The sequence below is a fragment of the Abramis brama genome, assembly GCF_963993115.1.
Source record: "Abramis brama genome assembly, chromosome: 19".
In the NCBI taxonomy this organism is placed as follows: domain Eukaryota; kingdom Metazoa; phylum Chordata; class Actinopteri; order Cypriniformes; family Leuciscidae; genus Abramis; species Abramis brama.
This window is the reverse complement of record NC_139981.1, coordinates 22093024-22107051: the sequence shown is the minus strand read 5'-3', so window position 1 is coordinate 22107051 and position 14028 is coordinate 22093024. Positions and strand designations below refer to the sequence as shown.

The following is a 14028-nucleotide window of genomic DNA, read 5'->3' as shown; positions in this document are numbered from 1 at the left end:
ATGCATTTTCAAATTTTATTAGAGTTGTTGTGAAACTTCATGGAATAAAAACGATCTAAACGATCAAATACACACAAAAATATATAAAAATGAACAGCTTGGGTAGTATTCAAAGAATATTCAACAAACAGTTGTTTATGTCTTAAGTGGAGGTAAACAGCTGAGAGAAAATATGATGTTTATCAGTATATATCCATGCATTCAGTCTTAAAGTGACAGAAGTTCAATAAATAGACTAATAAACCTCAGTTGCCGCTTGTCACGTTTAGTTCTGGGTTTTGGTTTCATGTTCATGGTTTCTTGTCTATTATTTAGTAATTCTCCTGGTCGTCATGTGTTTCCCCTTGCCCTCGTGTGATATTGTCATGTGCTTTCCCTGTTCATGTGTCATGTTCTGATTGGTTGTTCAGCTCATGTGTATCTCTGTTCTGTTTTGTGATTGGTTAATTGTGTTGATTGTTGTTAAGTGACCTTGTTAAGTGATTAGTCTGCATATAAATAGCCCTCATATTGCCATTGTATTTGGTCTAGCTTTGTTCCCTGTAACCACTGTTGGTGAGTGTTGTTTTATGTTACTGTTTAAGTGAAGTCGCTAAAAGTAAAGCCCTTGTTTATTTTGTTTACGTTTATTTGAAGAAAGCTACAAATGGGTTCTTACTGCAACTTGCCTCAGTGGACTTTGTTACAGAGGACCGTAGGTATTGAGTTGCTACCTGCTACCGAAAGTACGTTAACCACAAAACAACTCCCTAATGAAGAGCAGAAATTATTCAGCTCTGAACTCTTGCACTACGAGTCTGCCAAAGCGCTCCCCTCACAGTGTCAGGACAAACGTATGCAGACTGCTACACTGTTCTCAGTGTCCAGTCACAGTCCAGTGCCCGTGTGAACGGGTGGAGATGACACACACACCGCTCATAAGAGCAAATTGGAGCACTGCATAGTGCATACACACTCTCTTTCTGTCTGAGCTCAAAGGTGCAGTGAAGCAAAAAGCCTCTCCCTCTGGTCCTCTTTGTCAAGCACCAGCACCCTCGCCAAACCCCTGTGTAATCCTGAATCCCTGTGAGAAGATTTATAGGAAATGTTCTTGCTGAGGGAATAGTCTTTTACGGCCAGCTGATGATAGACGGTCACTCGTGATCAGTAATAAAAGCCATGCAGAATGGACAGAGTCTGAATAGCTCTACTGTGAGCTCGACCACACAATTGCTTTTCTCACTTTGGGCTCTCCTGCTGAGAAAAGCAACTTGAACCAAGATGGTTCACTGGTCTTGCAGCTTGGCGAAACAGCAGTTTTATAGTCCAGTTAGACTCCCTGCCTCACCACTCTAAACCAATCAACAGGCAAATCTGACCAGCTGACGAGGGCCCAAAACCCTTTTAAAATCAGTAAATGCAAGGCCATTTACACTTCCATTCGTAAAAGCAGGTGCTGTGTGCACATTTGACCATGTCGACTTATGAAATCATCTAACACATAAAAATAAACAGACTACAACAAAAACTCTCTTGAAAAACACTTTTTAACTTTCCAACGTTGTACATGCATCACAGAAGAATTATGTTTTTGAAATTTTTTTGGAACCATACAATTTTTTCTTTGCCCCAACAAATACTTATATACAAATACAAATATTTTGATTGATTAACATTACGTGGTTGAAACAAATTTGCATTTAAAAAAAAAAAAAAAGAATGTTTGTTGCTAAGGCTAATTTCATGGCTAGCATTTTATCTTACACTAACTTTTACAGTATATAGTTGAACAATTAATCGTTTATAAACACCCACACAATCTCAATCCTAAATGACAATGATTCTTTTGTCTAATAAACCTTTGACAAGTCACAGCTGAACATTCAAATCTGCACTGGCACTGCCGCTGACCCAGAGAGAGCAGTTTTCAAGTATAGATATGAAACAGTATTTTCAACCACTGTACTGTTATTTCTGTGTTGCAATGATTCAAATAATCACATAAGTACTGTGATAAAAGTTGATAAAAGTACTGTGATAAAAGTCTATTTATCAAAATAGAGTAAATCACCTTTTGAAAGTAACCTGACGCTTCAAATAAAGATTGTATCAATTACATCGTTACACCAGTAGGTGGCGAAAAGTGGCGGTTAAAATTGTCCAAGAATTCAAGAAATTTGTTCAAAAACACTGATTCATCCAGTAATGAAGCAAGTGAAGTCTAACCCTTGTTTACACTGCACACGTCTGCGGTGCATTACGGCACCGACGAGGTTTTGTTCCGTCTTCCACGCGGTGCCAACTCACACCAGGAACATTTCAGAAGCGAAGCTTGTAAAATGTAGTTTTTCTTGATTTTTCGTGGGGTTTTTTTCTTGATTTTTGGGGGTCTACTGTGGTTTAGTTGGCTAATTGTTATGTTTTACCCGGTTTAATTGTCTTTATTGTTGTGTTTATTGCTATGTCCTACTTTGTAGTGCTGTAGCCTACAGACAAAGTTAATACACTTAAGTCATAAGTCCCGTTATGAACGGCAAGGATAAAAGATTTGTGGTTTTTTTTGTTGTTGTTGTTTTTTTACACCAAAAAAACACGTACACTAGACAAAAGACATATCTTGACATGACATTGACTTGACATATTTTGATATGACATAACATTTAACAACAGATATAAAGGCTGAGACTTATTGCATACAGGTTGACTGTAGATATGAATGAAATGACAGGAATGAAATGGCATGGCGGGGCGGGGGGGGGGGTTAATGTTAGAAAACAAGTTAGATTTAATGCCCAACAGTTTTAAAACTTTCACCAAGTTATATTTTGTTAAGTTAAAGTAGTTTAGTGTGATGCAATGGGAGTCTGGGGTGAGCAAAGAGTTTAACAAATAAGCAAGTGTTTAATAGTTCTGAAAACAAACCAGCAGCCTTTCTGACTGACTGTCTTGTGGATTTGTATTCCTAATGGCCCGTGCAAAAATCCAGAAACCCAGAGGCATTTTTATTCTATGAAAGGACCACAGGAAGGTCGAACATTGACAGACGGCCCTGATACTGTGTGATACAGTCTGACTTTAAACGCAAAGCCAAAGGGTCCAAGCCCCTGCGAGACGATGAGGAACATTTCATCTCTGAATTCAGCTCATCTGGAGGTTAAAATAAACTTCTCTCCACACAATGGTTTGGAGTGTGTGCATATTCAAACATAAAACTCAATCTGAGTGTCTCAGGATCATATGTTTTACCGTATAGAAACATTACCAATGTACTGTATTGACCACACAATATTAGTACAAATAGTTAAATAAAATAGAAAAATAGTTCCAACAGATTTAGCTGTGGTACCGGAATTGATACTGAGAACCGTAAAATTGTAATGGTATTGGTACCGACTACTGGAATTTTGGTATTGTGACATCCCTACCCAAGCCTGCATCATTTGTCCCTCCAAAAACAACGGAAGTTAATATGTCAGATAGGTTTGTGTGGGATCAGGTAAACAACGCTCCTGGTTACTATGTCCATTTAACTACACTGAAACAGTAATTACTGTCACTTAGAGGAAATTAAGAAAGATAATTTTGATCTAAACTGGCCACTAACAGCCGAACAATAATAAAAAATAAGCTAGTGTTTAGACATCACACTATCTGGACGGTAAACAATTATTAACTCACTTTAATTACTGTACTTGTCAAACGATGGACTTGAAACAGGTTTAGCAAATTGACTGGAAAAGAAAATGTAGGCTATAAAACATCTTTCAATTAATGGAGGTATCTAGGGACTATTTTGGTGTGACAAACTCATGAGCAAAAATGAAAAATCAGTAGTTCTTGTCTAGTAAAAAGACTAGTTGTCTAGTTCTTGTATAGTAAAAAATAAATGGCTAAAATAAAAATAAATAAAAATCTTTTTAAAAAACAAATACATTTACTTGAGACTGCAATAAGATATTAAGACCATCATTTTAATATACTTTCTTCTTATCCCACTGCCAAAATATTTTTTCTTATTTACGCAAACATCTAACACAAATTTGAGGTTTATGATTTAAACAAAATTAATAAATAAAATAGACAATGGGGTAAAAAAAAATTAATAACATAAAAACAGGTGACGAGAAGTCAAACAGCAAGCAAACAGTTTACCTTATGTGGTTAAATTATCAGAGGAAGGTTAAAGGTCAGACAGGCATGTGATCCACCTTGAGACCAGACTGTGTGTGTCAGCGGTGGTGTGAACTGAAGAGTTAAGGAGCTGCATGTAAACACTCACTCTTGCTCTATTTAATATATATATTTATATACTGTATATTTATATTCATACACTGCCATTGCCCCTGGTGAGAAATGACACCCCTGGGCTTCATGAAATTATTGCAGACCTTTTGCAAAAGCACTGTTCATAATTACCATCTGTCAGGCTTGAGTCTGAGGAGTGATGCAGGATGTGTGTGTGTGTGTGTGTGTGCGGCTGTTTAACATGCTGAGCAGACAGCCAGCGTTTGACTGAGGGAAGCCAATCGGAAGGATGCGAGCATGTCCTTCCTTCTCTGTTCTCAGGAGGACAGCACAGAATAAATGCTTCATCTCACTTTACCAACAGACAGACAACACATGCGTCTCAACAGTCTTCTAGGTCCCTGACAGTGGTGCATGTGTTACCACTGACCTCACAACAACTCAAATCTCTAGTGTGCAGTATACACTGTTTACCACTAACTACTCTTTAAAAATACCAAATGAAGCCATTACTGTAACAGTCTCGTTCTGTTTTGGTTTCATTTTCATTCTGTTCCCCATTCTGCTTTGCCTGAGTACTGTTTGCTAGTTAGTTTCTATGGATTTTGATTGGATTACGTATTTCTCGTTATCTCCCGAGTGTTACCTTGTTGTTTTTAATAAAGACTGTTTTTGTTCTCTACTCCTTTCATTGTGTGCTTTACAGCCATGCTGTGACAATTACATTATTCCATGATAAATGTAGCATGCTATATTGTTGTCATACGACCTCATCAAGATCCAGTCATTTTGGAAATAGTTATTTTGTCAATATTTAATTTTTCTAGACTTTTGGCAGTCCAATCATGTTAAAAATCAAAGCTGCCGTCACTCTTTACATATAAACTTAAGTTAATACACACTTAAGTTAATCCACAATTTACTGCGTTCAAGAGCAATGCACAAAACTGTGACGATACCAGCATTTCCCTCTTCCTTTTGAGTGCCGTTGAACGGATTCTTAAACACCACTGATAGCCCATTGCGTTCACGCGCTCAACATATATTTATCTGATTGGCCATTGGGTTCACAAGCTCAACATGTATGTCTGTGATTGGCTACAATGATCAACGCTTCAAAAAACATGTTTGAAAGCAGGCGTCTATCAGCAGATCCGTCAATCAGTGGATATATTAGGGATCCACTGATAGACGCCTGCTTTCAAACGCTCCCGTGTGTAGATATCTGTGTAAGCGCTCGGTGAAGACAACATATTTTTGAAGCGTTGATCATTGTAGCCAATTACAGACATATATGTTGAGCGCGTGAACACAATGGCCAACCAGAGATGTTTTAGAATCCGTTCAACAGCACTCAAAATGCTAGAGGGAACTACATATGAGTTAATTTCACAAAAAATACTCTAACTTCTTCACTAAAAAATACAGAAAAAATCTTCACTGTTGTGACATCCAGGGCAAGGACTCATGGTCACCACAAGAGGACACCCGTGAGCATCCTTCCAAATCATAATCAATACTCAAATTGATGCTTCCTTGTTTTACATAAATTCTGTAGCAGCAGATCTAGGCAGGTGGAGCTGGGGGAGGTGGAGGGTTTCAGAAGAACTAATAGCACGCAGCTGATCTATCCTACAGCAAACACTGTTCCAGACTATTTAAATGTTTAGCAAGCAATCTCATTGGCAGCAGGATCAGCAGAGGCCAATCAGCTTGTGCCATGTGGTGATAATGTGATTGCTTGCAGATTGCATGTAAAGTAATGAGCTTGCACCCTCTTAGAGTTTCATGACTGAACAAGATATGTATTTTGAATTTCTTAAATATCCAAAGTTCAACTACCCTGGAAATCCAGACCTTAATCTAAAAGATTAATGGTCTGGCGTCGACTAATGAAAATTGGCCAGCTCGAGGGGCGGCACCAAGCATGCATTTGAAAATCTCACTGCACGCAATTGGATAACACAACGACCAATCACAACAAGTTATCGCTTAGCTACCAGTGGAGCTAACTTGTAGATTAGACTCTTACCGTATCCGGTCGGCAAAACAGCAAAAATGCCCTTCTTGCAAAGGAACGATTTGAGCGCCGTCTTCTGTTCCTCTTTTAAAGAAAAAGTCTAAATCTTTCATTGTAGCGGCCAAAGCCGTTTCAAACAAATGGTGTTCATCCATAGCCATCTTGCAATGTTTACTAATGACTTCGACGTTGCAGCGCTGTCGTCATCTTGCCTCTGGCCTGCCTATATCAGATAACCTAATGTGATTGGTGCAGCTCAGATAGAGGGGCATATTTAATGAGCATCATTACTCGACACCAGAGTAACTCGCTGAGCAAATTCAACTTGTGCTCTCGTGAGAACTCTGGATTACCAGGGTAAAGTTCAACAACATTAAGGGCAGATCCCTTGAGCACAGATGATGACGCTTAAGTGATCAAGAATATTCCAATATACAAATAAGATTTCCTTCAATTCCTCAATTTTCTTTCCTTGCTTCTCGCATCCTACGTGGGTGGAGCTGAGACACGAAAAAGGAAGCGAGTAAAGGGAACAAGGATGCACAAATTAGAAATGAGAAGCACCCTTAGACTTCTGGTCACATAAAATGATGATGAACAACATTCAACAACTTACACAAAAATAAAATAATTTCTTTTTTAGCTTTAAACATCTTAAAACTGCCACTAGAGTCACCAAACAGAACAGTCAAAATAATGTCAATTTTCAAACAGTCCTGAACACTTTCCCTTTCTACCATTGGTAAAAAACAACAACAACAAAAAAACAAACAAACAATTAGCTCCACCCCAAACTAATGCCATTGGTTGAGCCAATGTTGCTATATGTCAGGCGGGTCGAGTGGTTTAAACAAACAGAGCAATGTACAACACTTACGAATGGCTTACTTAAAAAAAAAAAAAAAAAAAAAAATTAAAACCTAGAATACAGAGGTAAATCTTACCTTCACAGCTTCAGCATCACATGTACCAGGTGGACCCTGTGTTGAAGAAATAAATCTCAATATTAGTAAATCAAACTTACACTTCCATTTGGTAGTTCACATGTAAATGTTTTGGGCAAGAAAGATAATTTCATAAAAATCCCAAATCTGATATTGTACAACGCAAAACAAGATGGAAATTCAGCTTTAACTGCCTGACACACCAACCAGGACAACATTCGCTGCGTATTAGCCTCTGTCGCCCACGACTGCAGCAACAACACCTGAAAATGTCCTTGACAAAGGTCACTAGACACATCAGCTCAACTAAATATCCAGACAGATAAGGGCTCCTGGACCGCACATGGCATTCCTCGACACCTCGAGGCTGGGGGAGGATGTCTGTGCTGCCCCCGGGCCCTCGTCCCCGCCACCGACAACAGGCCACTCATAAATGCCAGCTCCCGGGGACAGAAGCAAGGTTGGCACATGCCATGGAAATTATCGAGACACTGCCATTTAAAAATGTCACTCCATAAAACCACTTCCCTCCCGACTCTCCACCACTTTATAACTTTCCTGTGGTGAAGAGTGACAGATTTACAGCATTAAAGGGTCAGTCACTGTTAGTATTAAGAACAAATCTGCAGTTTGCAGGCAACTTTTGCAGTTCTTTTTGCAGTTTAGTGAATCTTCAATGGAACGGTTCAACCAAAAATGCCAAAATGCAGTCATCATTTACTTTTACAATGAATCAAACAAGCAATTACAATGAATGGGGTATTCAAGATGCAAAAGGTTGCAAAATTGTCATCGAAATATTATTTTTTTTAAATCTATACGACTCCTATTTCATGTCTTCTGAAGCCATATGATATCTTTGCGTGAGAAATAGACCCTTATTCACAAAAATGTCTGACATCTGGCCCAATTCACAAAACCAGTTTGAATGATTTGTTTTCCAATGCACACTTGTTGCAGCATTTGGTGAAGTTCATCAGTGAATAATAACTTAAATTTCAGTCTGTTCTTCAAACAAAGCTGTCATATGACTTCAGAACACTTACAATATAGTTCACAAGTCAAATGAACCACTTTTATGATGCTTTTGCATCTTTTATTTAAATCTGAGTTTGAGATCCAGTTCTCATTTATAGTAACTGCATAGAAAAGAGTGACCAGCAGAGTCTGACAAACAGGTTTAGAACAAAATGAGAGTAAAAAGTGTCAGAATTTTAAGTTTTGGGTGAACTATTCCTTTAAGTATTCGTTCAATATGGCAATATTTTCCCACTCAAAAGAGATTCAGTAAAGCTGGAAATGTTTATCCAGTTCCATAGATGTGGGTACAAACACAAAGCCAAAGGCAATGTAAATATGCCAGCAATTTCTGATGCAACATACGTTTCAAAGGCTGAAGTGTGTGCATGTGATTTTTACTTCACACACATTTTCATTCTGATGCCACGGCTTTGATGAGATGACTATTTATCAAGCGGTAAACTAGGGCCCCTTTGAGAGTCTCATCAGGATCTTCAATAACACTTATGCATGGGACTGCTCTTAATATGGCCCTCTGGGCTGCTTGAAATCGTAATTTGAAACGTCGAGCCACACAGCATATGTGATGGAGATTTCACTCAAACCAAGAAAACTCTGCTCATCTGGAGGGGGATAAATATAGCAGCAGGTATCTGACCATTTAGCACAATACGACAAATTTTGTTTGCTTTTTGAAGCAGATTAATGACAACAATTATGCTTTCTGATTCTGCAAATGATTGAATTGCAGGGGAAGGAAATTAGGAACAGAAGTGATCTAAACTAAACGGTGCAAATTATATATATATATATATATATATAAATAAATAAATAAACAAATGTGTGTGTGTATGTATTTGAATCTCCTGTACACACAGCATCGCATTCTCTCTTTCGTGCTTGAACGAACAAAAACACACAAAAGTATGCCAAAATGCCCGCTATCCTCATAAGCACAGTCTTAAATGAGTTAAATAAAAAAAAATTATATTGTGTTAAAAAAGTATATTGTGAAATTACAATATAAAAATATATTAAAAACTTTAATGTTAGGTGTGATTAATCGTGATTAATTACAGAAAAAAAACCTGCAATAAATTAGTTAATATATTTATATATATATATACCACAATTGTTCGATTAACATTAAATGAAACAGACAGCCTATAGTAAGACCGACTGTACAGCACGAATCTAATATCATGTTTTTCCCCAACAGTTACCAAATGTTTACTTAAGATATAACAGATAATGTTTGCGTGAATGTTTTGAAATACTGTGATTCTGTGTATATGAGTATATAGGGATCACGCGCTGAGAGGTGTCTTTGTGCGCACACTTCGGATCTGTCAGTCAGCGCGGATAAGATCGTTTTGTTTACATCAGCATGAGTTTGAAAAGCACATTCATTGGTTCAGACTCATGCCATTGAGAGCCCCAAAGAGGCTTAACACCCGGATTGTTGCTTGCCTAGAGTGAAGCACTGAGGTTGATCAGCGATGGTTTTGGCTGCAATATCATGGCATTCCCTCCCATGCTTGATGGACGTGTCACTTTAAAGAACAACAGAACCATTCTGGAGGACCATGTGCTCCTAATGGTTCAAACATTGTACTCCGAAGGGGGTGCTACTGTATGTACCAGCATGATAATGCACCAATACACACAGCAAGACTTTTGACAGAATGGTTTGACAAACATTAAAGTGTAGCTGAACATCTCCCATGGCCTGCACAGTCACTAGATATAAATATTTTTGAGCCACTTTGGGGTATTTTGGAGGAGCAAGACAGAAAACGCTTTCCTCCACCAGCATTACATAGTGACCTAGCCACTGTTCTGCCTCAAAATCCCTCTGGCCACTGTGCAGGACTTGTACTTGTCATTCCCAAGACAAATTGATGCTATATTGGCCATAAAAGGAGGCCCTACACCATACGAATACATTATTGTGGTCTAAAAACCCCTGTATATTCAATCATTTAATACTAAAAAAGTATTGATACAACTTTATCACCTTAAAATGAACTGGTTTTCCTTGTAATTAGGAATGAATGATACCAACCAATCTAAACTTTACTTTTGGACCATACAACATCTGGACTTTGCACTTTCAATTTTAGGAGAAATGTTGCAGAATTTTGGGGCATGGGTTTAAATATTGTAAAATTGAGCTATTACAGGAGCTGAAATATCTCACCAAAATATATAACAGACAAACACGCAGGATTTAAAACTTTGTGAATGACAGGCATAGAAATTTGTGGAGATTTCTGCAGAGTTTTTGCAGGAACAGATTCTGTGTGGACCTGAGAGTGGCTCATAATGTTAATGATGATATATACCAAATATGTCATCCACTGCATCAACAGGTAATACCAGACATTTTTTACAATTCTTCACTAAATAATAAAAAAATAATCAAATCAGTTCATAAACTGTAACAATATCTAAACATCTCTAAAACAAGAGAGGCCCTAAAGGTTACTAAATGTCACTGTATTACATAATAAAATATCAAATCAAATCAAATGGCAGGCAGGAATAAAGCACATGTACACTTTCATGTTTCATTTCATAAATAGAAGTTTGTGAGGTTTCTTACAGATGATAAAACAATAATAATAATAATAATAATAATAATAATCTTTCTTTGACATTTTGCATCTAATGCAATGACATTGAAACACTTTTTTCAATGAGACTTAAGAGTCCAAATACTTTATGGGTCTCTCCAAATTCAATTAAAGTCCCCCTGTAGGCAATAATTGCATCCATTAAAACTCTGCAATGGTGTTGACTTATGAATTTGCACATGGTTTGTCTTAAAGCATATTAAAAACACCACATAGACATGTAAACAACATTAAGAGCTTGATTTTCACCACAGGGTAAATATCTTGAATTAAGTTTATTTTTCTTATCCCAGTTGGCAAGCTAATGATTGGATGGGCCAGGCTGTCCAGTTTTTAATGGCCAAATATTCAACTTTTACTTTCAGTCTCCCTCATTATTAAATATTTGGCCACTTTCTTGTCCACACTCTTTTTTTCTTCTTCACAAACTATAAACGAAGTCTTACCGGTGGTCCTGGAGTTCCCGGTTCTCCTGATTTTCCCCGCCGGCCCTGCGAGACAGAACATGAGAGAATAAGTAAAGACAGGCCGTTTCAACAACAGGTTTATGCTTGGCAATGCTGGGTGGCAATTAGAAGACGACAGCTCCTCTTGTAACAGTCACTAATTTGCTTTTAATTAACTGAAAGAAAACAGCTTAATTGCATAGCTCTGTGTGGTGCATCGCTTTCTCTATACCACCCAAGTCTATCACCTCCCTCCCAGCTGTGACAAACCCCGGCCACATCAATCAAAGCAGGCCCTCTGTGACGAACAGAACGTGCCCCTGTGCACGGACCCGAATGCTCGCCTGGACATAATGGACTATTCACAAATATAATAACCACCTTCAATTCATGTGCTCGAAACACACAAAACGGCAAAGTGCATGAGGTGGGTACAATGAAAGCCGTCAAAACTGCCAGTCACCGGTTTAATTTTCGAAGCGGCACGATGACATGAGCGTATCGAAAAAACTGACATAAAGACAACCTCGAGGAAATTAGTTTCCACATTGTCCCTCGAAGAATGAGCAGGACGTCTTTGCTCAATTAATTTTATGGAGACGTCTTATATACATGCACACGGTGCAATTTCAGCAATATGTACACCTTTATTACGAATTCAGCAGGCGGCGGAGGAGGACCAGGCTGTCTTTTTTGTATATTTGGGGAGTATTTGTGAGATCGCTGGTCATGGTTGGATGAAAGAGGAAGTGGAACATTGCACACAAAAGGCAGTGGCTTGTCTGTATCCCCAGAACTGTTCATTTACATAGTCTTTGATTCAACGATGTTGAGTGTGCCAGTGTTTGTCATTTTCATTACCTGCAACATAAAGAGCTCCCAAAAACTGAACCACTTTCATCATCAGGCCTTGTATGAATGCATGTGTGCTGGTAATTTTAGAGGAATTAGGGAAAATGAACCTTAATGACAAAACAACCAGAAAGCAGATACTTGTATTAGACATTGTCTGAAATTCCATGCTCATCTTCTTGATGTCCTGGTGTGTAACTATGGCCCTATTAGGGTGTTGTGGATGGTTGCTTGGGTGTTTCTAACTGGTTGTTTACTGGCAGGATAGGCAGATAACTGGATATGGTTTGAGTGCCTCTTTAATGGTTCTCAAACATGTTGCTTTATAGAAGATGGCGGGTGGTCGACCAACCAGTGATTGGCTAATATCTAGCTTGGACCAGCTAAAAAACTGTCCCTAAACGGTTAAACCATGCCCTAACCAGACATAAAGCAATGAGATTCCAGCGACAAGCAATTTTTCTGTCCACACCACGACTACAAAAAGTAACAGCCAATCAGAAGAGTGCGTGGGCGGAGTCTCTTTGCAAGCACACTGCACTCGCAATAAAATGGATAAGTACATAATCAAATTCATAAATATTACACCCTTTTACAAATTAAGGCCCCGATATACTTCAAGCGAAATTGAAGAACGAACTGATGTGACATCATTTCGTACAAAATCCTCCAAACGAAGTTCGTTTTGGGAGTTCGAAACAACTTGCCACGGCTGGTAAACACCTTTATACTACAATTGGTCCGTGGCAATTACATAATAGGCAGGTGTCTGCGGAGGCTCCGCCTTTCACGTGGAAATCTTATCCAGTTCCTTTCTTCTGTTCAGTCCGTCGAGGTCAGACATCCGTGAGTGAAAACATAAACACAATGGAGATCTGATTTATAGTAGAAATGTCATGGCCACACACCATTGGCCCTTACCAATCATGGCCTCCTAATAATCCCCTTACATTGAATTGGCTCTATCACTCTCTTTCCTCTCTCCACCTATATCCGGTGTGTGGTGAGCGCACTGGCGCCGTTGTACTGTGGCTGCCGTCGCATCATCCAAGTGGATGCTGCACACTGGTGGTGGTTGAGGAGAGATCCCCTGACATGATTGTAAAGCGCTTTGGGTGTACAGTAGTACATATGAAAGCGCTATATAAATGCCCGATTCTATTCTATTCTATTCTATTCTAGAAAATGAAGTTGTACTTCAGTTGAAACGAGACACTGACACTTAATTTTAAGCAATCTATTGTACAAAGTGCTATATAAACGTGACGTGACTTTACTGGAGTGCCGAACTGCAGAGCTCATGCAAACATCCATGTTGCTAGATGTGATCAGATCAGATGTTTTTTTGATGATTTGTTTTAAAAATTCTTGCTGTTTTCCCAATTTTGTTGTGTTTCATTTTGTTATTGAGAGGAAAGCACGCAGCACATATTTATTCATCTAAATGCCGCTCTCAGCTGTGTGGGCGATGTCGGATGTTTGCTAACAGTATATCGCTGCTCACGTATTTTGAACTTCGTTTTACCCCAAACAAAGAATGAAAAAGAACTTCGCCGTGAGTATATCTGGGCCTTTAGGGATGTCCCGATCAAGTTTTTCGTGCCCCCGATTCAATCAGTCATTAAATATTGAGTATCAGTTAAATAAATGCTTAAGTGGCCCCGATACAGATCCTTGAGTCCGGCTCGGGACATCCCTATATTAAAAATACATAGTGAGTGAACGAAACAATCTTTGTCATAGAATACACTTGTTTGTCCACATTGAGTTCACAGTTTGAACGTTCTTGTTTTCTTTCATTTGTTTTTAAGATATGAGGTTGTCGCTTTCAGTATGGCTACAAAATGATATTCAAACTCGCATTAAATTCTTTACACATTAAATAA

General features: G+C 38.5%; 1 protein-coding gene across 2 annotated transcripts in view; it reads right to left on the bottom strand.

Moving 5' to 3' along the window:
- The window catches only part of LOC311069234 (uncharacterized protein), a 161753-nt gene that overhangs the window by 57485 nt on the left and 90240 nt on the right, over positions 1 to 14028 (bottom strand). For both annotated transcript variants that reach the window (XM_084092249.1, XM_084092250.1), the window contains 2 exons: positions 11291 to 11335; positions 7189 to 7224 (listed from right to left, as the gene is read on the bottom strand). In XM_084092249.1, coding sequence (XP_083948375.1) covers positions 7189 to 7224; positions 11291 to 11335 — 81 coding nt within the window. The remainder of the gene's footprint in view (positions 1 to 7188; positions 7225 to 11290; positions 11336 to 14028) is intronic.